This window comes from Furipterus horrens, unplaced genomic scaffold, assembly GCF_987537825.1.
Source record: "Furipterus horrens unplaced genomic scaffold, mFurHor1.1.pri manual_scaffold_3, whole genome shotgun sequence".
In the NCBI taxonomy this organism is placed as follows: domain Eukaryota; kingdom Metazoa; phylum Chordata; class Mammalia; order Chiroptera; family Furipteridae; genus Furipterus; species Furipterus horrens.
The window spans coordinates 169870339-169898155 of NW_028327173.1; the positions used below are offsets into that span (position 1 = coordinate 169870339).

The window sequence follows — 27817 nt, forward strand, 5'->3', positions numbered from 1 at the left end:
ACGCAGTGGGCATGGTAACCACTTCTGACCATTCACAGAACCTTATGCAGGCTCTGTGTTCTCTTTCTCCACCACTCCATGGTCAAAGCCCCTCCCATCTCCTTGGGGCCTTGGAAGAACCAAACATTTGCATAACTAAGACACTGGCTACTAGCCATAGTCATGCAAAGGAATCTTAAAAGCTGTTCCCTTTTCCCCATCCCCCAACCCGCAGGCTCTAGGGATTTTTGGAGACCCGCACTGTAACAATGTGACGTCTTTCAGACTTATAGATACTCTCACCTGTTCTAGCTTCATGTGTTTGCAGGGACCTTAGTGCTCTTGCTGACCAGTAAACTTTCTGTGTTCTTCAAAAAGAAAGCTGTTTTTTAGACATTTTATAATTATAGGCATGTTAGAAAATACTTTTAAAGTCTAAATTATTAAAATAAAAATGTACATAGGAAAATACTACTTTATTCTTAAAGATTTTTGCAGACTTTTTATGTTCTTGGGTTTTCATTTTTTTCACTCACTACATCTGGATTATTTTCTTTGTGATTAAAAGCAGTTTTCCTATTTTCTATTTTCACTAATAAACTGATGAAATATAGCAACTAAACTAAATTACTATATAAACCTCAGGTCTCAAATTTGGAATAATGTAGGTTAAACAGTGTCTTAAGAGAAGTCATGGGGTGGTGTTATAGTAAACAATTGCTAAACTAAAGGCTCTCTGATAATATAAGCAGCTTAATGCAGAACAAAGCGATTATACCATGTAGGATTTAATTAAATGGTTGATTTTCACATTCATTATACATTAGACTGTCAACTCAAATCCTTTAATCCAATATGGACACTTATTTAGTTTTAGTTCATTGTAATTCACAGCTTTCCCTTTTTCTTTCTAATTATTAGTGTGAACTGCCCAGGGTGATAACTTTCTTTTCTGATGCTATTGCTGTTAAGTGGCTTCTAATCTACATGTTTAGGCAGATTAGTTTAATATGAAATTTGAGTACTTAAATCACTATTTTAAAAGAAAATAAAAATGTTTCCTTTCCTCTTTTAATCTTGGGGGGGAATGAATTCTTTGTGGCTTTTGGCAGTTCTTGGCACTAATGTTTAATAATACGTGTAATAGAGGGGGGGAAGGCAAAGATACTGATTAAAAATGAGAAAAAGTATATGAGTTCTTTATACTCAGTTATCTATTGAACTTGGCTAGAATAGGAATCTGCCTCTTTCAAGAGAGAAGCATGCTTTTCTTGGACTTCATAAATTTTACCTTCCTCTGTGCAGGGCACCCACACAAGGCACTGGTCTTTCACTTCTGCTGCAGTGGGGAGCCTGTGAAATGAATGGAGTCAGGAAAAAATAATAAAAATCCAGTTTCAAATACTGGGCTTAATTGAAAATAAGACAAAAATTAATCTAGTGAAAGGCATTTAAAATAGTGCTAGCCCAAAGCATTGTTTACATTTGCCCTTACATTTTTTAAAATTAGGAGTTTTCTTTTTTTTCTTTCTAGAATGTGTCCAATTTCTCCAACTTTTATGGCTCATCAGGTTGTAGTAATAAAAACTGCCTGTGGCCAGAATAGAAAAAATACTTTTGATAATTTCGCTCTTCATCTGCCACTTTTTTAAAACTCTGTTGGTGCCTAAGTTTGCGTAATGCCAGCGAAGTGTATTTTTTAAGGTAAAACTTGGATAATCCTTTGTTGCAGCTAACCAAAACCAGTGGAAGAATTAGCAGTCAAAGTAAGACTAGCAAATTGATGGGTTGTAGACCGTGGTTTGTAAAGTAAATGTCCTCTTAGCCTGGTATCCTTGATTATCTTTCCTCTTATGTTCTGAAGACAGCTTCAGCCTCGTTCCCTTTGGTTCTCTCAGTGAGGCCAAGAAAGCACAATGGCACTATTTTCAAATCAGAATCAACAGAATAAGTAGAGAAGAGGGAAATAGGTCTGTAGTGAATACATCCTGTGCCAATCATTGATAAATGTTTTACATACAAATATTGTCATTCAGTCTTTACAGCAACTCTGCAAAATGTAGATTATTGTACATATTTTATACATGTACAAGATGAGGTTTAGAAAACTTAAATAACTTGCCCAGAGTTATCATATGACTAGTGAGTAATAATTTGTACTGAGGGCTGTTTGAAGCCAGGCCCCATGTTCTTCCACTCTGCTTTCCTAAGAGAATGAGAAAAAAGAAGAGGAAGGAGTGAAAGGGAGAACAAGGTTAACAAGAAAAAATTAGAGAATAATGGAATAACACATACTATCACCTCAGATTCTTTTCATATCTTAGACCTCTCTCCCTCTACAAATTAACTTTATTTTACAGAGATCCAAGGTTCATTACAGGACGGACCCCTGTCAGCCTTTATGATATGTTGTTCAAATTTTTTCTTGTAGGATGTATGGCAAGAGAATATTTTTCCCAAAAAAGAAATCCACATAAACTGGCTCAGTTCAGCCTTCCAGTGTGCTCCATGACTTTTATTCATTTTCCATTTGAATTTGGAATGCCTTTCTGTCTTACCCTGCCATCTAACACATTTTTCCTCTCATTTCTGAAGCAGTGACACTGTGTACTCTGTTTTGAGTCTCATGTTGATTGAAGTTGTCCCTGAAAGGATGTGCACTTGACATGTCAAGGAGTGAGTGATTGACAGCAGATATAAGTACTTTTAGTGTCAAGGCTTTCTCAAGCCATTGTTGTGAAACCTAGCCTGCTGAATACCAATAATACCCTCTAGATTTTCTGTCAATAGCTTTCTAGCTCTTCTACCTTGATTCTTATATGCTTATAAAGGAAAATGTAGTCTATTTTGACAAAGTTGGAAAAATAATAAGTTTTTCGAGTCTCTAACAAAATTTATAATTTTAGCTGTCTTTAATGGGAAAGTTTTATAATATGTAACCAAACTAATAATTGAGAAGTTTAACCCTACTCCCAGAACTCAGAAGATGATTACTTCCATGCTAAATAAGAGGATCTTGTTCTATTACTCAAAAATTGTTTTTTATTATTGATGCTATTATTTTTTACAAAACAAACTCATTTTTTAAAAATAATTTATTTATTTGTTTGTTTATTTTTAGAGAGAGGGAAAAGGAGAAAGAGAGGGAGAGAAACATTACTGTGTGGTTGCCACTCACTTGTGCCCCCAACTGGGGACCTGACATGCAACCTAGTCATGTGCCCTGACTGGGAATCGAACCAGCGACACTTGGCTCGCAGACCAACGCTCAATCCTATTGATGCTATTTTTATAAACATTTAAGGAAATATGTTTGTCCTGTTTCCTCCTTTTATGTTCAAGTTATCATAATTACTATTTTGGTATTTTCTTTTTTTACAGTCTTACTGTTTAGAAAATGTGTGTTTTATGGTAATGCCAGTTATCCTAAACCCTGGAAGAAATCATTTGCTGTAAAAATGCATTCTGTTCTCTTAAAATAGACAAATATTATGGAATTGATTATACTGTGTTAGGAAATCTTTCAGGACTACATTCCACTATATGAGAACAATTAAAATATGTTAACCTCTGCTCAGCGTTAATTGATATAGATTTAATTTTCTTCTAGATCTTTACTATTTGTAAATTGGGTTTCTCCCTTTGCATTTCTGTTTTTAATATTACTCTTAGTCTTTCTTGATCATCTTAAATCCTTGTATATTTAGCCCCAATCCTCTTTTCATCATTTACAGAACTGTAACTCAGTCACTTCTCATAATGGTAGCTTTTCTTGTTCTTATAGTCCTGACCCACCTAAAATTTCCTATAATGATAGGTACTTTAAAATTCTTGTAATAAGTTTGAGTGATAGGTATTCATTTATTGTATCTGATACTTAATTATGAATACTAACCTTGAAATTGGCAAGCTCACACTCACATGCATACAGAGTCAGTGCGTCTAAATAAAAATATGTGCATCTCTTTTTTACATTAATTTCTATATAAAGATGTTTAAAGCTTTTAATGATTAAATTTCCCACATAGAAGGTAGCACTTGTATCTTATTTGACTAATTATTTTTTAATTGAATTTTTTGGGGTGACAATGGTTAATAAAATTATACAGGTTTTAGGTATACAATTCTACAATACATCACCTGTATATTGTATTGTGTGTTTATCATGCCATGACTAATTATTCTTTTTTATTAAATAATTTATTTGTTTGTTTATTTTTAGAGAGAGGGGAAAGGAGAAAGAGAGGGAGAGAAACATCACTGTGTGGTTGCCTCTCACTCACGCCCCCAACTGGGGACCTGACGTGCAACCTAGTCATGTGCCCTGACTGGGAATCAAACCAGCGACACTTGGTTTGCAGGCCGATGCTCTATCCACTGAGCCACAGCAGCCAGGGCCTCCACGACTAATTATTCTTAACTCAGGCTATTAAATTCTGAAATTAAATCTAATTCCTATGTTTGTTGTCTTCTCACTATATCTCCATGACTTGCTTTTTCAGTATTGTCTACATGAGTCCACACTTTCACTTGCATAAGCTAAATGGGCTATTTGTTATTTCTTACCCCAGTATCTTTTAAAACATTTTTGGGAAACTTTTTATTTTGAAATTATTTTAAACTTTCAGAAAAGTTGTGAGAATAATACAAAGAATTCCCACAGATCCTTCACTCAGACTCCAAGATTGTTCACAGTAAACCACCTTTCATTAATATATATGTATACAGCTGACCCTTGAACAACACAGGAGTTTAGGGGCACTAACCATTGTGTAGACAAAAATCTGTGTATAACTCAAGCTGGCCCTTCATATGTGTGGATTTCCAACTGCAGATCGAAAATACTACATATTTTCTCCTTAAACATTTGAGAATAAGTTGCAGCCATCATGACCCTTTACCCCTAACTACTTTAGGTGTATATTTCCTAAGAACAAGGACATTCTCTTAGATTATCACTGTATACTGATCAAAATCAGGAAATTGGCACTTGTACATTACTATTATCTAATCAACATTCCTTATTCAGATTTTGCCAATTATCCAATAATACCTTTATAGACCAAAAGAAAAAAATTTCTGATTCAGCATCCAGTCTAGGGTTATGCATTGCATTTAGTTATCACGTCTTTTTAGTCTCTCTTAATCTAGAACAGTGTCTCTGTTTTTGTCTTCCCTGACCTTGATATTTTTGAAGAGTACACTGCCTTCATACTTTGATTATATATTCTTACCTTGGCCTGAATGCTTTCTTCTCTTTTTTTCACATCAGTTCCTCAAGGCCCAGCCTTGATAAAGCCTTCCTGACTACAGGCAGGAAAAGCGATCTCTTTTTTACCCATTGCCTTAGTTAACTAACTTTTTTAAAATGTCCCTTTTTGGTCATAAATATCATGGCTTTTGGAAAAATTATACATCCAGAAGTATAGAAAAATAAAAAATGAAGGTCTTTGTCTCTTTCCTGTCCCTCTTCACTAAGAACTTAGTAGATGTACTTCCTGGTCATTTTATGCACATACACTTAATTCTTCTTTCATTTTTCATACCTTTTCTTAAGAACATTGAAAGTTCAGTAAAAGAAAGAACCTGAAGCTTATGCATTTGGCATTCTCACAGGACCTGGCATGGAAATGGGAGCTGCTTAGTGGTTGACAGAGTTTTAAAGAAAAAATTATGGTTGAGCCCTGACCAGCAAGGCTCAGTGGGTTGGGCGACATCCCACACAGTGAAGGGTCACCTGTTCAATTCCCAGTCAGGGCACATGCCTGGATTTCAGGCCAGGTCCCTGCTTGCAGGTGTGCAAGAGGCAACTGATTAATTGATGTTTCTCTTGCACATCAATATTTCTCTCCCTCTTTTTCTCCCTCTCTTCCCCTTCCTCTGAAAATAAATAAAATCTTTTAAGTTATGGTTGATAAGATTTTATGTTTAAATGTACCAAGTTCCTTATAAAAACCATCATTGTATTGTTTTCTCTTTCTTAAACTTAGGTTGTTAAAGGCCTCACCTATTTGTGGAGTTTAAAGATTTTACATAGAGGTATGTACTGAGTTTACAAGTTTTGACTTAATTTGAGGTGGAGTGGGGAGCTCTTCAAATCTCTTGATTTTTAAAGTGAATAAGTGATGTGATATTTAAGCCAGCTGATAGATTTGGTAGTCAAAAAAGCTATTTTTCATGTTTTCTCACTCAAATGCTCTGATTTAGATTATAAACTTGGTATTGTATTTTTGTGGATAATATTTACCAAACAGGTAAAAGGTATTTCATAGTATCTCAAAATGACAGGGTCTTATTTTTCTTACTTAACTCTAGTTAATACAAAACATTCACTTCTATACAATTGCATCCCTTCTTTTTAACATTTCAGATATCATCATACCTTGAAAGTGAAACTTTAAATCAGGAATTGGTGAAAGCATCAGAAATTAGTCTCCTAGTCTATTAAAGGAATACATGAGGAGAATAATCAGATAACTGTTGAATGTTGCAAAAGGAACCTGCCTTTGCATTTTTTAATGTTCCCAAAATGTTTGAATCCATTTAGAACAAGTTAATAAGTGAGATACAGATTACAACAAAGCAACTTCAGGGCCTAATGTTACTAACAGTACTATTTAATTTTCCACATCTGCTCAGCCTAGTTTAATGCACATTTGGGGAATGTGCATTAGATGCACATTAGATGTGATTAAAGGAAGGTTTTGTTCTGTTTTGTTTTTTTAAGAAAAGGTATAAACTATAAGAAAGAGAAAACATCTGACGTCTCCAATTTTAGTACCACATCTGTCACTAAGGGTTGTTTTTTCTTATGGTGGTTTTCACATCCTAGTGATTCCAATTTCTTCTTAAATCCTCCTTCCTTATTTGAAGAGGATATGGAGATTTTGACAAGTAAAGTATCAGTTCAGTTCCTGAAGGTATTTATGGTGATTAAATGACATTGTAAGCCAACTTTTTCTTTAAAGCCAGTCCACTCTATTTCTAGAGTGTAATTGGTACAAAATGTAAATGTAGGGAGTGTTAGTATTACTCTTCCTGGGTATGAATAAGCATGTCAACACCTCTGGAGGGTGGGAGAAAAATGGATCATTTTTCACCACCAAGATGAAAAGAAATGGAATTTAATATAAAGTGACTTTTATTGCTTCTATTCCCTATATTCCCAACTCCACATACTCACCAACTCATAAAGCGTTTATAGCCATTTTAATAGGAATTAACACAGTGGTTAATTCTTGTCATTTTATTGGTTTTTATGAGCATCTGCTCTTCATTTGACAATGGAACTCAAGGATGTTATCAGTTCTCAATAGAAAAGCTTTCATTAGAAGGACCTTGCCATGAAAATGCAAATGTTATTATTAAATTGATCCTTAAGACCATTCTATACTCTGGACATTAGCACAATTCTGGCTTATAATGAATCTGAGGAATCTCAGTAGCACTAAGAACTATAATGGATGGGAAAATACTATTTAGTTATTCTGCAATTATTTTTTATTTTTTATTTTTTTTTTATTTTTTAAATCAGAAATCAATAGATATTGATAAGTACATATGCCTCTAGTATTTCCTGTATCCAAATTATTTTATTTTAGTTTTACTCTTTGTTTTGGAGAGGTAATTGAATTTTTCATTTGAAATGGGATCCTGATCATCGTGTTTCAAATGGATTTCTGTCTTGATCTAAAAATAAACTCTAAAGTGTTGGTCAGATTTCCAGTAAAACCACCCTATATTCACTGTGGGCAAGTGTTCACCAGAGCCTCTCAGAGGCAGGTAGGTTTTCTTCCTGGCTCTGAGGCACCTTGGGCTAAGGAAAGGTTCTTTGAGGGCCTTCATGATTTGACTGATTGAGAACACAGAGGTTTCATAAAGAGTCCTGAGCCTGTACTTCTCTTCCCAATTTATGCTGAACGACCCAGTTCCTGCAGAGAGTACCCCACAATAAAATTCATGTGAGGGGCTGAGTAGTGGAAGTGGTAGTGGGCCAACAAACTGTCTCAAGGGATTTTAGTTTTAAATAAACACCACTGAGTGAATGTGCGGCTGCATTTGTCTAGATGGAAAGACTAATGAACTCCAGTGCAAGTGAAAGCTTATTCCCCAGTAATTATAGGCACTCAACTATAGAAATACTATGCTATGGTAATATACCTCATTAAGTATATTTATATGTTTAGCTTTTCAGTTTCCTAGTTATTCATGGAAACTTTTACATTCTGGATTCAAAAGCGTGTGATTTTATTGAAGAGTGGAATAAGCCAGGTTTCCTTGAAGACTTTTGTAAAGCATTGTAATGAGAAATTTACTCTAGATTGAGTAGTTGTTAATATCTTAGAGGTTTTTGTCCATATTTAATAACTTGAATTCCATAAAAATAAGATTAAAGATGCCTTTTTATTTCCCAAAAAGCTATTTAATTTTCTCCTTGATTAAAAAATTGTAGCTTTTTAGATCAGTTCAATCAGGCAATTAAAGATCAGAGCTTTAAGTTCAGCTAAGGCAATTACATAGGCAATATACTTTTTTATACACTTTTGCCGTATAAGTTCATTGCTGTACCTTCTTAAAAGCACATATACTCAGTTTTGCTTTCTTTAAATGAATTATGATGAGAATTATAGCTGAATATGTGTCACATCGTCAAATCAAAGACAGGTGTCCTTCTGTAGAAGGGAGGCCTGGTACAGGCGCTGTGAGGAGATGGGGAGTGAAAGGGAGAGAGCGGAAGAGAATGACTAATGAGCGACCCAAGCCTCTTTCTCCTTTGTCTTGGTCTATGCACCTCTGTTCTCCTCTGACCATCATTTTCTTCCCTGTGAAATGCTTCTAAAAAATAGGGTCTGTACTTACAAATGCAGATTTTAAAAGATAAGAAATGGAGATGTCTTGAGTTACCTAATGAGAAAAGAGAACAAACTATTTCTCACATTTAAATGGCTTCTTTGGGATACATTGTTTCTGTATCTTTAGCTGTTAAAAAAAAAAAATATATATATATATGTATATAAATATATAACTAAAATATGTACTGTGAAATTTATAAAACATAGTTAATGACTTCCAACCATGCTGTTGAAAATCAAGTCTTTCCTATAGTGCATTTCCAGTGAGGATTGTAGAGAAGAATAAAATCTGAGCACCAAGCAGTGACAAACCACCCATTCCATGAGGCTTATTAATCTGGTACAGATTTGTTTATTTGATAGTGTAATATGTCAACTGGTAATATTTTGGAAATTTAAGTACAACAGTTGCCATTCATAATGGATCATCAAATATTATATTCAGTCTGGTTTTACTGTTGTTTGTTTTGTTCTTTTAAGAATTGATTGAGATGATATATTTGAAAATACTTTATGAACTATCAGATAATCGGGTATGTTTTTTATTATAAAGTAACTATGAATTAATCACTTTATCCAGTTAATAAACATACCCCACTCCCAAATCAAACCAGGGAAAGAGTTTATTATACTTGGTATTACTGGGTCAAAATTATGAAAATATTTTCTTTTAAGATATACTTGTATATATCACATGAAGACATAATTATTAAAAATGTTTGAAACTTCTACCAAGATTAACTACTGTGGGAAAGTTGTCTTCATTAAAAATGCATATGTGTAAGCCCTGTAAGCATAGCATGTACTGACTGAGTAAAAACAAAGAAAATGAACAGTGAGAAAGTCTGTTAGACCAGATCTGACATTACAGCAAACATTGCAGCTGAACTTCAAAACATGCATCGCCACTAATGAGGTGAGAGCCCTGCATATTAATAAACCTACAGCTCCAGTCATAGCCATCATTACCCGCGTCAAACATAAATACAAGATTAACACCTATGCCTTTTCTTTGGAAGATGTGAGAATGCCCTGGCAGTAACTGCTCTCTCTTTTCCTGAGGATAAAAAAGAGAAATGGAAGGGTAATGAGAATAGGACTTAGATTAAGAAAATAAAATTGGCAATCAAGCTGGGGCAATCTTACACAGATGGAGAAGTTTATAGAAAGAAACAACCTAGATAGTTGGTGTCCTGGGACATTCCTTGTTATGTATGAACCTGGTTAGTTTCATTTCATTTCTTTATCTTTTTTTTAAATTTTATTTATTGACTTGAGAGAGAGAGGGAGGAAGGGAGAGAGGGACATGGATTTGTTGCTCCAGCTATTTATGCATCATTGGTTGCTTCTTGTATGTGTCCTGATCAGGGATCGAACCTGCAGCCTTGGCCTGTCAGGATGACTCTCTAACCTACTGAGCTACTCAGCGAGGGCTCATTTATTTTTTCCAATAGGAGAGCTTTGTAATGTTTTTTATACATTAAAATTTTTTATGTTATTCTGAGGCGAATGCTGTGCAAATAGATTTGTGTTTAGAGAAACTAAGTGTTATGCTTTCAACATAAATGTTTGAAATTTTATTTTCTACTCCTGGCTTTACTTTTATAAACCTGTCCTCACACAGATCTTCCAGTTGGTGGTACCTTAAATGCTCAAACCAGTATTGTTAGTTCATTTGTTCATTTGGCAACTATTTGTTGTATACCCACTATGTCCCTTTCCCCCTTTCTCTCTCTCTAAACCAATAAATTTTTTAGAAAAGAAGAGAGAAGGTATTCTCAGCAGTGTGGTAGAAGCTCTACTTTAGAAAGAAATTTCTCCTGCCAAAAAGATAAATCATTCTTTCAAAGAGTCTCAGTAATTCTGTTGTTAACCACCATATCTCATGGTTCCTGAAAAAAATCCTACCTAGGTTTGGTCTAGCAACTCAGCAGTTTGGGGGGAAAAAAATCCTTCATGATTTAAAGGACATTTGCAATGTCAGGAAAAAAGGAGAGAGAGAGGGTGTGAGGGAGAGAGAGAGGGAGAAACAAGTTGCTGTTGGCACTGGCCAGCAATTTGGAGCATCTGGAAATTGCACAAAATTTTCTTTCCTTAGTAAAGCTTTTACCCCCGCCTCAGATAGTATTAAAGAACACAGAGGTACAGCATTGACTTGGACAATTTAAAAAGCTCAGTTTCTAAGAAGAAATAAAGCTTTATTTGAATTTCCATTTCAGTCCCACTGACTGACTACCTGGTTGTGTGACCCTGAAAATGCAGATCAGTCTTGCTTTCTGGACCTCAGTTTCCTCATATACAATGAAAGGATAGCGAGATCGTTACTTTAAGCATCAGGATTCCAGATCACATGGTTTGTGACTGCAGGAAGTGTAATGACACGTTGGCGAGGTAAGGGAACAAAGCAAATCAGAGAGGCATATGAGAGAAGCAAGAAAAAGATTGAGAATAATAACGAAAATATTTATTAAGCACTTATTCTGTACCAGACACTGTTTTAAGTGCCTAACATGTATAATCTATTTTGTGGCCCGTCAAAGTGGGGAAGTCTAGGAAATTTGAAATATTTTAGAACTACAGATAAGGGACTGAGATACAAACAAATTGAGAATAAAGCAGTGTGACTTGGCTAAGAAAACGGTTGCTTTCTAAACCAGAGTCATGTAATTAAATCAGAAGACATATTTAAGGGGAAAGAGTCTTAAACTATAAAGTATACTGAAAATAAAGTTTTATCATTAACAAAGAATTATAAAAAGGACATGTAGAATAACAACTTAGATGGAAAGCAAAGACTTTTTTTTAAATAATTTTATTTTGAAATGATTCTAGATCCACAAGAAGTTGCCCCCAAAAAGGTACAAGAAGCTCCCTATGCAAGGGCATCCTTTTTAAGGAAAGAATTTGAAAGAAAACTGGAGGCTGAAAATCCAAAGGAGTATAGGCAAATAAATGTTACATGTTTTGTTTTGTTTTTTATAATGTTTTTTATTGATTATATTGTTACAACAGTTCCAATTTTCTCCCCCCCCTGTTCCCCTCCACCCAGCACCCCCCTCCCCCAGCAATCACCCCCAAGTCCATACCCCTGGTTCATAAACATTAACTATCCCCCCCCTCTCAAATATTAGGACCCTTTGTAATCTTATAAAGGACAATGGGCGAAGGTCTCAAGCTCCTCTAGCTGCTTCAAGCTGGACATGGTCGTCGTCCTACCTACCCTTGGGTCCAGAAAACCCTAATAAGAGTGGGGGTGTGGAGGGGAGGGTGGCCTTCCCACATGGGGAAGGATCGTGCAGACTCCAGGTCAGTTGGCTGTCTCCGGTCAACGGCGTGCTTGGTTTAACAGGCTGGTGTCCTTGTTGTGTTCTGGGGGCAACAGATTTGGCGAAAAGGGTTAAAAGACATCATTCAATCCATAACTACTAGATGACAGAAGGCAGGGATTAATTTTTCAATGTTCCATATTAGGGAAAGAAAAAAAAAAAAAAAGGCTTCTTTGTAAGAAGGTGTGCTAGGCACATCTCGCCTGTCCAAAACCCTTTTGCCCATTATACTTAGTTTGGGCTGAGGTAAATAGTTTAGGTTTTTCCCCCTCTCAGACCTCTGGGCCTTTTCTGTCCAAGCCATTAGGATAGAAAAGAGAAACCCGTTTTAAAGTGAAGTCCACAGACCACCCCGTTCTTCCCCAACCCAGCCATTTAGTTCAGCCAAACCGTTGAGTCTCAGGAGGCAGCGCTGCAGAGAGGATTAAGTGAGGCTTATGCGTACAGATATTCACTCAGGTAATGCAATCATAGGCAAAAATATGGAACGCTTCACGAATTTGCGTGTCATCCTTGCGCAGGGGCCATGCTAATCTTCTCTGTATCGTTCCAATTTTAGTATATGTGCTGCCGAAGCGAGCACTAAATGTTACATGTTTTTGCTAATACCTTTTACATGAGGTCAGTGGACATTTTAAGATTTAAAAAATATTACAAGAATATTTGTATTATATCACCGAAGTGTTTTATTAGATTTATTAAGTGAGAGAAGAGGAGTGAGATGGTGAAAGTAAAACCTTTGAATTATTGAGGAAAGAAATTTGGATGTCCGGGTGGTAGTGTTAAAGAGTACCTTAGTCTATATAAATAGTTAAGATTTATGGCAAAACTTAATTCAGGGAATGATCATTTATTTGCTGGGTAAAGTGATTCTTTAGGGAGAACATTGTTGGAAAGCATTGCTCTCAATAAAAAGCAACCTGATTAACTTCGAGTGACTTATGAAGAAATGTAATGTGCACTAAAATTCCATAACAACCTCTTTTGCAGAGGCTTACAGTTTGTGCTTTCTCATAGGTTATAGTGAGTTTTGAAATAACCTAAGCCATATTTTTGCCAAGTGGAGCACCAGACACAGTTTTTTAAAAGAACTAGTTAGTGTTTGAGCAACCCAAGTCATTTTGAAAGGAATCATCCCCAGTTGGTTTTATGTTGCTTCACAAGGGAGCTGAGGTGTGGGAGCTCCTTTCCTGAGCTGTGACTGCTTAGTCTAATGCATCTGGAAGGGGAGCATTTAAGTTCGGCAAGTGCTAGTGCTCAGGAGCACAATTATACCTTGGCTCCTGTTTTTACATCCATTAAGTATTGTCCTTTAAATATAAATGTTAATCACATGCCAGTGCTGTAGGGGATCATCACTTATGAACATTTGTTTGGGGAGAGGAAAAAAAAAAACACAGACTTAGCCCATTAACTGAGGTAAACAAACTGGTTTAATGACTCTGGGTTGTTGGTTTTTCTCCAGCTCTGACTATCCGCACCAATTAATGTCTCTAGAAATAAGCCTCCACCCCCACATTGGTCATTTATTCTGTTTGCCTCAGGTAATCACTGAAGATTTCTGTATTTGTGATAATGATTTTCAGAAGACAAGAAACCCTATACAGTGTTACTTATAAAGAATGTCTAGAATATATAAAGAACTCTCAAAACTTAACAGTAAAAAAACAAACAAGTTTAAAAAGGAGCAGAAGACATGAAGACACATTCCACTGAAGAGAACATATTAATGGCAGGTAAGCACATGAAAGGATGTTCAGCATCATTAACCGTTAAGGAAATGCAAATTAAAACCACGAGGAGATTATTACTACACACCTACTAGAATGGCTAAAATAAAATAATGACAACACCAAATGCTGACAAGGGTGCAGATATTAGCTTACTAACATGTTGCTGATAGGGATGTAAAATGATACAGCCCCACTGGAAAACAGTTTGGCATTCCTTAAAAATCTAAACATGCAACTACCATATGACCCAGCATTTGCATTCCTGGCTATTTATCCCAGATAAATAAAGACTTAGGTTCACATAAAAACTGTACACAAATGTTTATGGCAGCTTTATTCATAATAGCCCAAAACCCAGATGCTCTTTAATGAGTGAATGGTTAAATAAACTTGGATACATTCATACCATATAATAACTATTCAACAATAAAAAGGAATGCACTATTGATATACATAGTATATGGTTGAATCCCCAGGAAATTATATTGAATGAAAATGCCTACCACAAAAGGTCACATACTATGTAATTTCATTTTTCTAACATTCTTGAAGTGATAAAATTATAGAAATGGATTGCAGATTAGTAGTTTCCAGGGACTACTGAGAGGCTGAGGGGGTGGGAGGGAAGTGGGCGTGGCTATAAAATGATACGGTACTATAATAGATAAGTGTCTGTCTTACCCATGAGTGTCAGTACACTGTGATATGGAGATGGGTAGAGGGTATACAGAACATCTGTATTATTTCATACAGCTGCATGTGAATCTACAATTATCTCAACGTAAAAAGCATCATTAAAAAAGAATATGTGATCTTCCTATAGTTTCTATATTTGGGTGGTTTACTTGCCTGGATTTAGTCCACCGCCCCCCACCCCCACCCCCACCCCCTCAATGCATCTGTGATAGGATTTGTCATAAATAGTCAACCCTTTTAGGAAATCTCTAAGAGGATGAGGAACCCAGGGGAATTACCTTGCAGGCCACCCCCTCTTCCCTTTCTGAAAATGAGTATCAGTGAAAGCCTTAGAGCAGTGGTTCTCAACCTTCCTAATGCCGCGACCCTTTAATACAGTCCCTCATGTTGTGGTGACCCCCAACCACAAAATTATTTTCGTTGCTACTTCATAACTGTAATTTTGCTACTGTTATGAATCGTAATGTAAATATCTGATATGCAGGATGTATTTTCATTGTTACAGATTGAACATAATTAAAGCATAGCGACTAATCACAAAAACAATATGTAATTATATATGTGTTTTCCGATGGCCTTAGGCAACCCCTGTGAAAGGGTCCGTTCGACCCCCAAAGGGGTCGCGACCCACAGGTTGAGAACCGCTGCCTTAGAGGATAGAGAAGAAAAGAGGTCCTGTGCTACACAGGGAAGGAATGCAAATGGTAGAAGGGGTAGTTAGTCCCCCTGTAACGTCTCCTAACATTCTCTGCCTTGCTGGGTATTGAGATTTAAAGCAGGTCACGTGATCATTGTGTGTTTGACTCACAGGTCTTTATGGTACCCTCCATTGAGCCTCTCACCTTTCTGGCATTCCCCTATCCAACCTCACAGCAAGGCGCACTCTATATGTGATCTGATGACTATTTGATTCACCAGTCCCCACAGATAGCTCTGATTATAGCTTTGTTTCTTAAGCAAACCTTGAAGTTTAGGAGCTCATCAGAAGGAAAGAGAGAACAGCTTTATGATGGGCCATTTTTGGGGGGGTAGAATTGGAGACCACAGTTAATTTATGACAATGATTATATGCTAAATGCATATTTTTTGTAGTGTAGCTTAATTGAAAGTCATCCTTTGTTCTCCTTTCTGGTAGAAAAGTTAGATATTTATCCTCAGATAGAACACTGTCACAAATGTTTAGTAGTTAGAAGACCTCTCTGAATCTGTCCCTTTCTCCAAAGGCTAGGTTTAAGGTGATCAGCACTATGGAAATCAAATCCATTCTTTTACTGCTGGAGGACTGAGTTCCTTCTGGAATGGGTGCAATAATAATTATTGTTATCATTCATTGAGCGCCTTCTATGTACTACTGCATTAGATCTTTTGTATATATTATTTTATTTAAGCTTCATGGTAACCTTGCAAGGAAGGTATCAATGTATCCCCATTTTTAGCTGAAAAAAACGAGTCTCAAAAAGGATTTAAAGAAAAAAACTGAGTCATAAGAAAGACAATAAAATGGTTGGTAGCCTAATGGAAGAGCTCTAGTTTTAGGGTCAGCAGTCCCAGAATTAAGTGTTGCTTCTGCCTCTTAACTGAACTTAGCTGTATGACCTTGGGTCAGTTCTTTAACCTCGTTAAGTCATAGTACTGTGTCTAGCACATAACAGCTACTATTAAAGTTCAAATAACTACTTCTCAAGAGAAGCAGCAAGAGATTGAGAGAATAGCTAGAACCTTTCCCAAACTTATATTCTATAACTACTTTTTAGTGAGAAGTAGAAAAATCTAAAATAAAACATGTAAAGATCTTCAGTGCCACAGCTAGAATAATAATCCAGCCCATAAATTCAGATGAGGTTTATCTCATAATGCAGTTTGTTAAGGCTTAAGAGTTAGAATTGGAAACTAGCTGTGTGGCCTTGGGCAACTAATTTCATTAATTTGATTCTCAATGTATTCATCTATAAAATGGGTTTAATAATCCATCGAGGATTATAATGAGAATTAAATAAGATAATGCATGTGATAATAATGCATTTAGCCCAGAGGTCGGCATATAGCAAGTACTAAAGAAGTGTTATCTGCTATAATTTTTACTGTATCTTCAGAACAATTTGCTAGAGTTGGTCTTCTGGACATGCAGCTCCAAGTCAAGTCAAGTCAAGTCTACAATCAAAATATATCTTAAATTTATGTATGCATTTAATAGTATTCCGTTGGGGTTTTTTGTTTCCTTTTTCACTGAAAAGCTTTTGTAGTCAGTAGAAGTCTTAAATTGGTGGTCTTAGATGCTGGGGCAGAATATAGATTCCTTCTGACTCCCAGGAACTTGTTCCCCCACACCTGGTGTTCCCATAGACAGACCAGAATATGTACACGTAGCCAAGTAGGAATCGAAGACCCCCCATGTTAGAAGAGAACTCCTTGTACTTATAGTGAAAGGATTGAGGGAAGGCAGAATTGAGAAGCCCAGGCTTTTTGCCCTTGGTCTTAGCCTTGAAAATGCTGCATGTCTCCTGCCTTTGTCATACATGAGGGAGGAAAACCATGTTTGTTGCCTCCATTCTCAATGGAATCATGAGACTCTAGATAATAACAGCTATTTAGGGTGGCTAATTATGCTACTTAATTTTATTTAAAGCTTTTTGCAAGAATATTTGGATGACCTAGCCTTTATTATGTAATGGAATGATTAAAATAACTTTTTATATTGCATTGTGGTTTTCTCTTAAGTGTGTTCCTGTTGTGCAGAGATGAATTTGTAATGCAGAATGTTGGCATAGTCTATATTTAATTGTACCTGCTGTTCTCATTCATTAGAATGCAGTCCCCAAGAAATAACTAGATAGATATATTAGTTGTCTTTTCATAAGATAATTAAGCATGATGAAAGAAGGTTACTGAAGCACCCTGGCACAGTGCTAGCAGAGATTGCTCAGAGCGGAGACCTGCTAATGTGTCCTCTGGCTCCTGATTAACTGAGTGGCTTTCTGACATTCAAGTAAAACAATGTAATTGCAGTATAAATGGGAAAAGTTGAAGGGAACTTTATTTCTGCTTCCTAAGAAGTGTACCGTGCGTACTTCTAAAAGCACTCAATGTGGCTTACACGTGAAAGCACTGGGAAATTAAATATTTTAAATATAATACAAAATGGAGACCAGAAAGGGGCAGAAGTGGGAGATGTCACCAGCACCTGATTTGAATAGGTCACAGCAAAAAGCAAATCCTCAATTTGCATTGTTTTCCTTTCCTGAAAAGAAAAAGCATATAGCAGCATGTACAGAGTCACAATTTTCTTTGGAACCACTCTTACCAGGAAATTGACATATAGGTCCATACACAAAGCACACTGGGTAACTTCAGCTGTAGTTTTGTGAAAGCTTTTCTTTATCTGTTTTGAACAGCCCCCTTGACACCCAGCCATATCCTGACCCAGAGTAGCCTCCCAGTCTACCCCAGATTGTGGTGGGGGTGGGGGCTGGGCAGTGGGCAGAGGAACCTTTTGTGAAGAGCTGCAGAAAGCCCATGCTCTTGTGGGCTCTGGCCTTTATTAGCAGGCTTCAGCTTGATGCTGTTTATGTGGATTGTTTAATGGCTAATTGATGCAGCATGTGTGAAGATACAGTTTCCTGCATGAGGAGATTATGGGTGGCAGCATGGATTGTCTCAACATGATACCAATTTCCACAGTCAATTTGGTCAATTCAGTGAAGGGAGAGGAAAAAAAAAAGAATCAGTCCAGCCTGAAAATCAGTCAGATCAGTTACAGGAGGTTATCGAGGCGTCTGGGTTGCTTGACGAGATTTTTCTTGTTTGAATCAGTTGTTTTCCCTCCACTGTGTATGCATAGCCTTAAGTCATTTGGGGAAATAATCTTAAAAACACAGAAGTGACATTTTAAAATGTCTTTCTTTAAATATTTATAATCATAATCAGGCCTTCTAATATATGTCAGTCTTGAGAGGGAATAACCATTTTACCATTGATATATAATATGCGGTCAGTGTAATTAATTGATGTTTCATATTTTGTTATAGAGCAGAATGATCACTGTGACCACAAAGCACCTGGAAAACTGTGGAAAGTTAATATGTTAAATTGTGTTTAAGGCTAATTTTTTAAAAGAGATTTATTGATATGTAACTAAAATATAAAACTTATCCATTTTTTAAGTGAATGATTTAGAGACTTTTAATAAGTTATAGAATTGTACAATTATCACCATAATGTATTTTAGAACATAAAGAGCCCTTGTGCCCTTCTGCATTCAGTCCCTGCTCCCAGCCCCAACCCCAGGGACTAGTAATCTATTTTCTGACTTTATAGATTTGCCTTTTCTAAGACATTTTAACAATATAAAATATTTTCTATCTCACTGCTTTCCTGTAGCATAATGTCTGAGTTTCATCTACCTTGTAGCGTGTGTCAGCAGTGCATTCCTTACTTTTTGAAATACCTTTTTATTGAGGTGTAAATGACATGCAACATTGTATTAGTTTCAGATGTACAACATAATGATTCGATATTTGTATATATTGCAAAATGGTCACCACAATAAGTCTAGTTAACATCCATCACTATACATAGAGTTTTTTTTCTGGCAATGAGAACTTTGAAGATTTACTCCCTTACCAATTTTCAAATACATAATACAGTATTATTAACTGTAGTCACCATGCTGTGCATTACATCACCATGACTTAATATATCTTATGACTAAGTTTTATACCCTCGTCACACGCTCCCCCCCAACTCCTCACCTCTGGCAATCATCACTCTGCTCTATTGATGAATTTGATAGTGGGTTTTTCGTTTTTTGGTGTTTTTGTTTGGTTGGTTGGTTAGTTGGTTTGGTATTTTGTGAGGGGTCCTACATATAGTTGTTTGTCTTTCTCTGGTTGACTTATTTCACTTAGCATGATACCCTCTAGGTCCATCCATTTGTCTCAAATGACAAGACTTTATTCATTTTTATAGCTGAATAATATTTCATTGTATACATGTATCATATCTTCTTTGTCCATTATCTGTCACTGGACACTTATGTTGTTATCATATCTTGGATACTTTAAAAAATGCTACAGTGACCTTGATGTGCCTATACCTTTTGGGTTAGAGTTTTCATTTTCTTCAGATAAGTACACAAATGTGGGAATCCTGGATCACCTGATAACTCTAGTGCCCACCCGACACCATATATGGTTTATTACTTATTGACTGTATTCCCTGTGCTGTAATTTACATCCTCGTGAGTATTCTGTAACTGCCAATTTGTACTTCTTAATCCCTTCACCTTTACCCCCAAACTCACCTCCCCATCAAAATGTTCTCTATATCTGTGAGTCTGTTTCTGTTCTGCTTGATCATTTATATCGTTTTTTAGATCCACATATAAGTGAAATCATGTGGCACCTGTCTTTCTCTGTTGGACTTACCTCACTCAGCACAGTATCTTCTAGGTCAATTCATGTTGTTGCAGGTGGCAAGATTTCTTTTCTTTGGAACTTCCATACTGTTTTTCACATTGGCTGCACCAATTTACATTTCTACCAAAAAAGGTTTTCTTTTCTCCACATCCTTTACAATATTTGTTATTTCTTTTCTTTTTGATTGTAGTCATTCTGACAGGTATGAGGTGATATTGTGGTTTTGATTTGCATTTCCCTGATGATTAGTGAAGTTGAGCATCTTTTTATGTGTCTGTTGGCCTTTGTATGTCTTCTTTAGAAAAATATATTTTCAGAGCCTCTGCCCATTTTTTAATTGAATTGCTTGGTTTTGTTATTAAATTGTATGAGTTCTTTATATATTTTGGATATTAACTCTTTAGCAGATATATATTTTCTCCCATTCAGTAGGTTGCCTTTTCATTTTGTTGATGATTTTCTTTCCTGTGCAGAAACTTTAATTTGATGTAGCCCCACTTATTTATTGTCACTTTTGTTGCTTTTGCTTTGGTATCAAATTCAAAAAATCATCGCCAAGACCTGTCAAGGAACTTAATACCACTGATATTTTCTTCGAGATATTTTATGGTTTCAGGTCTTACATTGAAGTCTTCAATGTATTTTAAGTTAATTTTTGTTTATGCTGTGAGATAGTACTCCAATTTCATTATTTTGCATGTGCCTGTCTAGTGTTCTCAACACCATTTATTGAAGAAACTATTATTTCCCCATTATATATTCTTGGCTTCTTTGTCATAAATTAGATGACCCTATATGCGTGAGCTTATTTCTAGGCTTTCTATTATGTTTGATCTATGTGTTAGGCCAATACCATACACCATACTGTTTAGGTTACTGTGGTCTTTAATATAGTTTGAAATCAAGGAGCATGATCCTTTAGATTTGATATTTCTCAAGACTTCCCTGGCTGTTTGGGGTCTTTTGTGGTTCCATACATATTTTAGTATTGTTTGTTTTATTTCTATGAAAAATGACATTGGAATTTTGATAGGGATTGCATTGAATCTATGGATTGCTTTGAGTAGTATGGACATTTTAACAATATTAATTCTTCCCAACAATGAGCACAGACTATCTTTACATTTATTTGTGTCTTCAATTTCTTCCATCAGTGTCTACTAATTTTCATTGTACAGGTCTTTCAACTTCTTGGTCAAATTTATTCCTATATATTTTATTCTTTTTGATGCAGTTGTATATGGAATTTTTAAAATTCCTCTTCCTGATAGATTGTGTTTAGTGCAACAAATCCTATATATCAGTTTTTGTATCCTGCAACTTTACTATATTTATTAGTCTGACAGTTTTTTGGTGAAATCTTTAGGTTTTTCTATATATAGGATTTGTCATCTGCAAATAGTTTTCAATTTGGATCTTTCATTTTTCTTTCTTTGCTCATTGCTCTGTCTAGGACCTCCAATACTATGTTGAGTAAAAGTGGTGAAAAATGGTGAAAAGTGGGCATCCTTGTCTTGTTCCTTATCTTAGACGAAAAAGCTTTCAGTTTTTCATCATTGAGTATGAGGTCACCTGTGGACTTTTATACATGACCTTGATTATTTTGAGGTATATTCCCTCTATACCCACTTTGTTGAAAGTTTTTATTATAAATGGTTGTTGAATGTTGTCAAGTGCTTTTTCTACATCTATTTGAGTTGACCATATGATTTTTATCTTTCATGGTGTTAATGTGGTGTATCCTGTTGATTGATTTGTGGATGTTGAACCATTCCTGCATCCCTGGAATAAATCCCACTTGATCATGCTGTGTGATGCTTTTAATGTATTGTTGAATTCAGTTTGCTAATATTTTGCTGAGGATTTTTGCATCTATGTTTATCAGTGATATTAGTCTGTAATTTTCTTTTGTTGGTATCCTTGTCTGGTGGTAGTGTCAGAATAATGCTATCTTCATAAAATGTTTGAAAGTGTTTCCTCTTCTGTTTTTTGGAAGTTTGAGAAGGGCTGGTATTAATTCTCCTCTCAGTGTTTGATAGATTTCACTAGTTGAAGCTGTCAGGCTACAGACTTTGGTTTGTAAAGAGTTTATAAATTACTGATTCAATTTCCTAACTAGAAGTTGGTCTGTTGATTCATTCTTGGAAGGTTATATGTTTCTAGGAATTTATTTCTTCTAGGTTGTCCATTTCATTGACATATAATTGTTTATCGTGGTCTCTTATGATCCTCTTTATTTCTGTGATATCAGTTTTAACGTCTTTTTCATTTCTGATTTTATTTAATTGAACACCCTCTCTTTTTTGTTGGTAAGTCTAGCTAAAGGTTTTTCGATTTTGTTCATCTTTTCAAAGAACTTGCTTTTGGTCTCACTGACCTTTTCTGTTGTCTTTTTAGTCTATTTCATTCATTTCTGCTCTGATCTTTGTTACTTTTTTCCTTCTACGAAGTTTTAGCTTTGTTCTTCTTTTACTAGTTTCTTAAGGTTGTTTATCTGAGGGGTTTCCTTTCATATGGAGATAGGCATTTATGCTATGAACTTTTGATTTCTTTGTGGACTTATTATTTGTTGCATGTTGCTTAATCTCCACATATTTGTGAATTTTCCAGTTTTCTTGAAATTTATGTATAGTTTCATACCATTGGGAAAAGATACTTGATATGATTCATCTTCTTAGATTTGTTAAGACTTTTTTTGTGACCTACCATACGATCTCTCCTGGAGAGTGTTCTGTGTGCATTTGGAAAGAAGGTGTATTCTGTTGCTTTTGAGTGGAACGTTCTGTGTACATATATCTGTTAAGTTCACCTGGTCTAATGTGTCATTTAGCTGATGTTTCCTTATTGATTTTTCTGTGTGGATGATCTATTTATTGATGTAATGGGGTATTCAAGTTTCCTACTATTATTGTAGTGCTATTTCTCCCTTTAGTTCTGTTAATATTTGTTTTATATATTTAGGTGCTCCTATATTGGGTGCATAAATATTTTAAAATATTGTATCTTCTTGTTGGATTGACCTCTTTATAAACATAAGCAATGGCCTTTTTTGTCTTTTATTACAGTCTTCCCATTTCTCTTTATTGTGGAATAATAGCCTATTATATGGATATATCACCTTTTTCCATCCATTTACTAGTAGAGGGACATTTGGATTATATCCTTTAGTGGGGGGGGGGCTATTATGACTAATGCTGCTATTCATATAAAATTTTTATTTGATTCTACATTTTCATTTGTCTTGAGTAGATACCTGGGAGTTGTTAGCATCTTTCTTTAAATATTTGTAATCATGGTAAATCAGGTCATCTAGTACACATCAGTTTTGAGAAGAAATTACCATTTACCATTATTACATAGTATATGATACTGTAATTAACTGCTATTTCATATTTTGTTAAAGATAGAATAGGAAAGTGATGACAATAGTTGATTTTTATTTAGTTACAGATTCCTGTAGTAAAACTATGTATTATCTTCTGCATGACACACAGACCCTATTTTTAAGTTCTTTTATTCTTCTCACTCCCTGATATTTTTCTAATAATCTTCTAAGCACTTCAAATTATTCAAGAGAGCTACATCATAACTACCTATTATCTATGTGGCTGTCACTGCTGCAATTCAAGTATTCATATTACATCATCATTAAAAAACTCAGCTTACTGTGAAATCTCACTGAAGAAATGGGAAAATATTGTAACAGAAGGCACATGCTGGAATTGGGTATTGTTAATTCTTCTTTGAACAGCACTTAATGTTCTGGAAGAAACCTGCCTTCAGGTAGCACTCATATAATGAAAGTGAATTTTATTTAGCATTTGGGTCTGATCCAGTATACTAGGAGATCTACATGCTGACTTTCTAGCGTAAAAGTCATTGTTATAACCAGTTCTACAAAGAAATAGTGTCCAGCATATACAGTACTTTCAAGTTTACAAAATGTTTTTTCCATTTATTTTATTCATTCAATAATTCATTGAGTTCCAGCTCCATGACAGGCCTTGTTAAGCACCCTGTCTCTATTAATTCCCATAACAACCTTGCCATTGTAGGAGGATCAGGTATACCCTTCATCTTGTATATCACACATGCACACAAAGATACAAATACACATACACTTTCCATAACTTTCTGCTTCCTCTGAGAGGATCTGACCAGCAGGAATCTATTCTGATTCCTATAAAAGTCTCTGATAAAATGACTGAATTTTTTTCTAACATGAAAGAAGATAAGAAATATCTGATATTAAAAGTGGGTGACTTTGCATTTTACCTTTGTCTCACTTTCTCCAACATGACATTGACCTCTTGGCCAAGATAGATTAAAACCAAATTGCAGGTTAGGGAACATCAAAACATGATATTTCGTATGTAATACAAAGGGGATCAGAGTTCATTTGGTTCTTCACTATAGGCTTATGTTTTACATTAGACAAAGCTAGCTTCTTTTAGTGGTATGAAAAGAGCCTGTAATTCCGGGATTCTACACACCTCATTTGTATTTTCTTTGAGAAAATGTTCTAGTTAAAATCAATGCCCCAGTATTCATTTAAGCTCCCTTGCCCTCAATAAAACTAATTGATAAACCCTAATAATTAATGGTCTGATTAAAGCAAAATGACTTACATCTGCCCTGATGATTGCCATTTATAATCAGTCACTTTAATGACTCATCTTTTCTCCTCTTTGCTTACAGAAGAAAGGCTACTATGTTTTCAAGTGAGCTGAATGAAAAGCTTGTATGCCTTTGATTGTTGTTTCTATAACTTGAGATTGCATTAAAATAAGCATAAATAAAACTACTTCTTTAAAAGTAATCTTTCTCCCTTATGTGTTTTGCTGCTGTCTGTAGCTTTGAGTGACATTGAAAACCACTCCCCCCACCCCTGCACACACACACAAGGAAAATAAATTAAATTATTTTAGTATTCCTGGAGTTATTCTTGAACATTGTAGCATCTGTATGTTTTAGAAAAAAACTTGGAAATATAAGTTGAGTGGCTATGTACTAGGATTGTTTATTCCTCAAATTTCAGGTATAATATTTTATTCAAATAAAGTGAAACTTATATCACAGGAACTATCCTCATTCCTATTCTGAAAAAGATTTCATTTGCTTAATATTCTGCCACATGTATTCAGGTTTAGGCTACCTAAATAAAGTCCTAATATTATTTTATGTCCTTTCTGTTTTGAAAAAGGATTTGAGGCAGCATGAAATACAAGGTCAAAACAATGAACTAAAGACAAAAAAACAAGAATTTTAAGATAAAGGGATATTTCCACTTATGCCTAGGAAGAAATCACTGCTGCTGTGGGACTTGCCCTCCACCAAAAATAACTAAGAAACTGGACAAAATGTATGAAACATCTGCTTTCAGGCTTTTGATCACAAGTGATACAGAACTGTGATCCCTGAGAGAAGGGAAACGGATGAGTTGAACCATATAATCACCCAAGCTTTCCGCCTGGAGACAATTTCTGGACTGCAGCATAGGGAGAGGAAACTCATACAGACTCCAAAGGTCTTACGGAGGTGAAAAGACAGAGTTTAGAGATCAAGAAGGCCAAAATGGCGAGAATTTATAGGGCAGAGTCGTAGAGTGTCGGGAACTATGCAGAAAATGAACTCAATAAGTTGTATAAGAACCTCCTTAAGTTTTAGTCCATATATCTTATGGATTCATAGGATGAAATCTTACAAATGTAGATAATGAACTACTATCTGGGAAAGACAATTTGGGGGTAGCTATAAGCTAAACAATTTTCAAAGCTTACACAGGTTGGGAATTTGTAAAATTCCAACCAGGAAGAGTAGAGAGATCTTGTTGGAACATTCAAGAGAGACTTTAGAAGAGGCATGCTTTAATAATGGGGCTAAACTAGCTCTAAAGTAGGGGGTCACTATAGGTTGTCTATTTTTAAAAAACTCTAATATAAGCTTCAAAATGATCTGGCTATCTGCAAATAAGGTAACTACCTGCCAGTTTCAAGTCCAAAACTCTTCAAAGGATGGTAACAATATTCACTCAACAACATAAGATTTACAATATCCGGCATCAAAATAAAAATTAGTAGGTGAACAGAGAATCCTTCTTCTGATAATGGGATGAAAGAATATAACCAGGAGAAAAATCAGTCAATAGAAATAGAAGTCTTCCCTCTGTTGAGATGATGGACTTAGCAGACAAGGACTTAAGAACAGTTACTATAAATATTATAACTATATTCAAGGATTTCAAGGAAAACATGAGCATTACACAAAAAGAAATAGAAAACCAAACAGGGACCTAGTGGAATATCTAGGGATGAAAAGTAGTATATCTGAAATAAAATTTCACTTAATGGAATTAACAATACATTGGGTACTACAGAAGAGATATAGATGTTAGATATTGATGTATAGCTATTGATGTTAGAGATATAGAAATTATCCAAAATTACTACAAAGAAAAAAGACTAAAAAATGAGCACAGTCTCATGGACTTTTGAAACAGTATCAAGAAGTCTAGAATATATGTGTCACTACAGTCTCAGAAGGGAATAAAAAATAATTTGATGAAACTCATAAACCTGTATTCTAAGAAGCTCAATAAACCCTAACCAGGATAAATACAAAACCATACTAAAGCATATCAAAATTTTTTTAAAAATTGAAAATGAGTGATTTTAAGAATCTTTAAAATGTTCAGAGAAAAAATAAGAGGAACAAAAATGAAAATTATAGCAGACTGTGTCGAAAGCTGTGCATACCAGAACATAATGGAAAGACATCTTTCAAATCTTGAAAAAAAAAATGTGTCGACCCAGAATTCAGTGTTTAGTAAATACATTTTTCAAAAATAACATCTAAAGAAAAACTTTTTCAGGCAAAGTAGAGAGAATTTATTGCCAGCAGACCATTACAGAAAATGTTAAAGAAAGTTACTTAGGGCAGAAGGGAAATGATACCTAATGGATAGTTAGGTCTGCATAATGGAATAAATAGCACCAACAGTTGTAAACGTGAACATATAAAAGACTTTATTTTCACTTTTACATTTCTTTAAAAAATTATTTAAAGAAATACAGACTGTCCTATGGAATTTATAACACCTGTAGAGATAAAATATATAACAAACAGTGCAAAGAATGGGAAGGAAGAAAGTGGAAGTACACTATTGTAACTTTCTTCAATTATAAATTAAATATTCTAATATTATTTTAAAGTAGACTTTGAGAAGTTAAAGAAACATATTGTAAATCCTAAAACAGTCATTTTAAAAAATGTTATAAGCTTCAAACAGGCTGGCAAAGTTTAATACACAGACCAAATTTGTTTCACTTACTTGTTTTTATAAACAAATTTTATTGGAACATGGCCATGCCATTCATTTACATATTGTGCATGATTGCTTTTGCATCACAGTGACAAAACTGAGTAGTTACAATAATATAGCCCTCAAAGGCAGAAATATGGTTCTTTACAGAAAAAGTTTGCCAACCTTGGGCTTAGGAACCAATAGTAAAGATCAGTGGAATGCCAAAAAGTGCCCAACTAACTCAAAAGAAGGCAAAATAAAAAAAGAAGAAAGGAACAAAGAACAGATGTTCCTTTTTTTTCAAATAGTAAGATAGTAGAGTTGAACTTAACCATATCAATTATTACATTAAATGTAAAGGGTCTATATACTCCAATTAAAAGCAGTTAAAACGAGACCCAACTCTATACCACCAGTAAGACTCCCACTTTAAATATTAGTAACAGAGCTACACCATCTAAACACTGATCCAGACTTTTTAAAGCAAAAATTGTAACAACCTATTATGGAGTTT

At 35.1% G+C, this 27817-nt stretch overlaps 1 protein-coding gene and 1 non-coding gene across 10 annotated transcripts in view; one reads left to right on the plus strand and one right to left on the minus strand.

Annotated features, from left to right (window-relative positions):
- MAP2K5 (mitogen-activated protein kinase kinase 5) overlaps positions 1–27817 on the plus strand; it is a 255139-nt gene that overhangs the window by 105213 nt on the left and 122109 nt on the right. For all 9 annotated transcript variants that reach the window (XM_090270812.1, XM_090270814.1, XM_090270815.1 and 6 more), the window contains exon 13: positions 5970–6018. In XM_090270812.1, the coding sequence (XP_090126938.1) occupies positions 5970–6018 (49 nt within the window). The remainder of the gene's footprint in view (positions 1–5969; positions 6019–27817) is intronic.
- On the minus strand, positions 12634–12740 carry LOC150016693 (U6 spliceosomal RNA). The gene has a single exon (XR_016510112.1). It is a non-coding gene; the product is annotated as a U6 spliceosomal RNA (small nuclear RNA).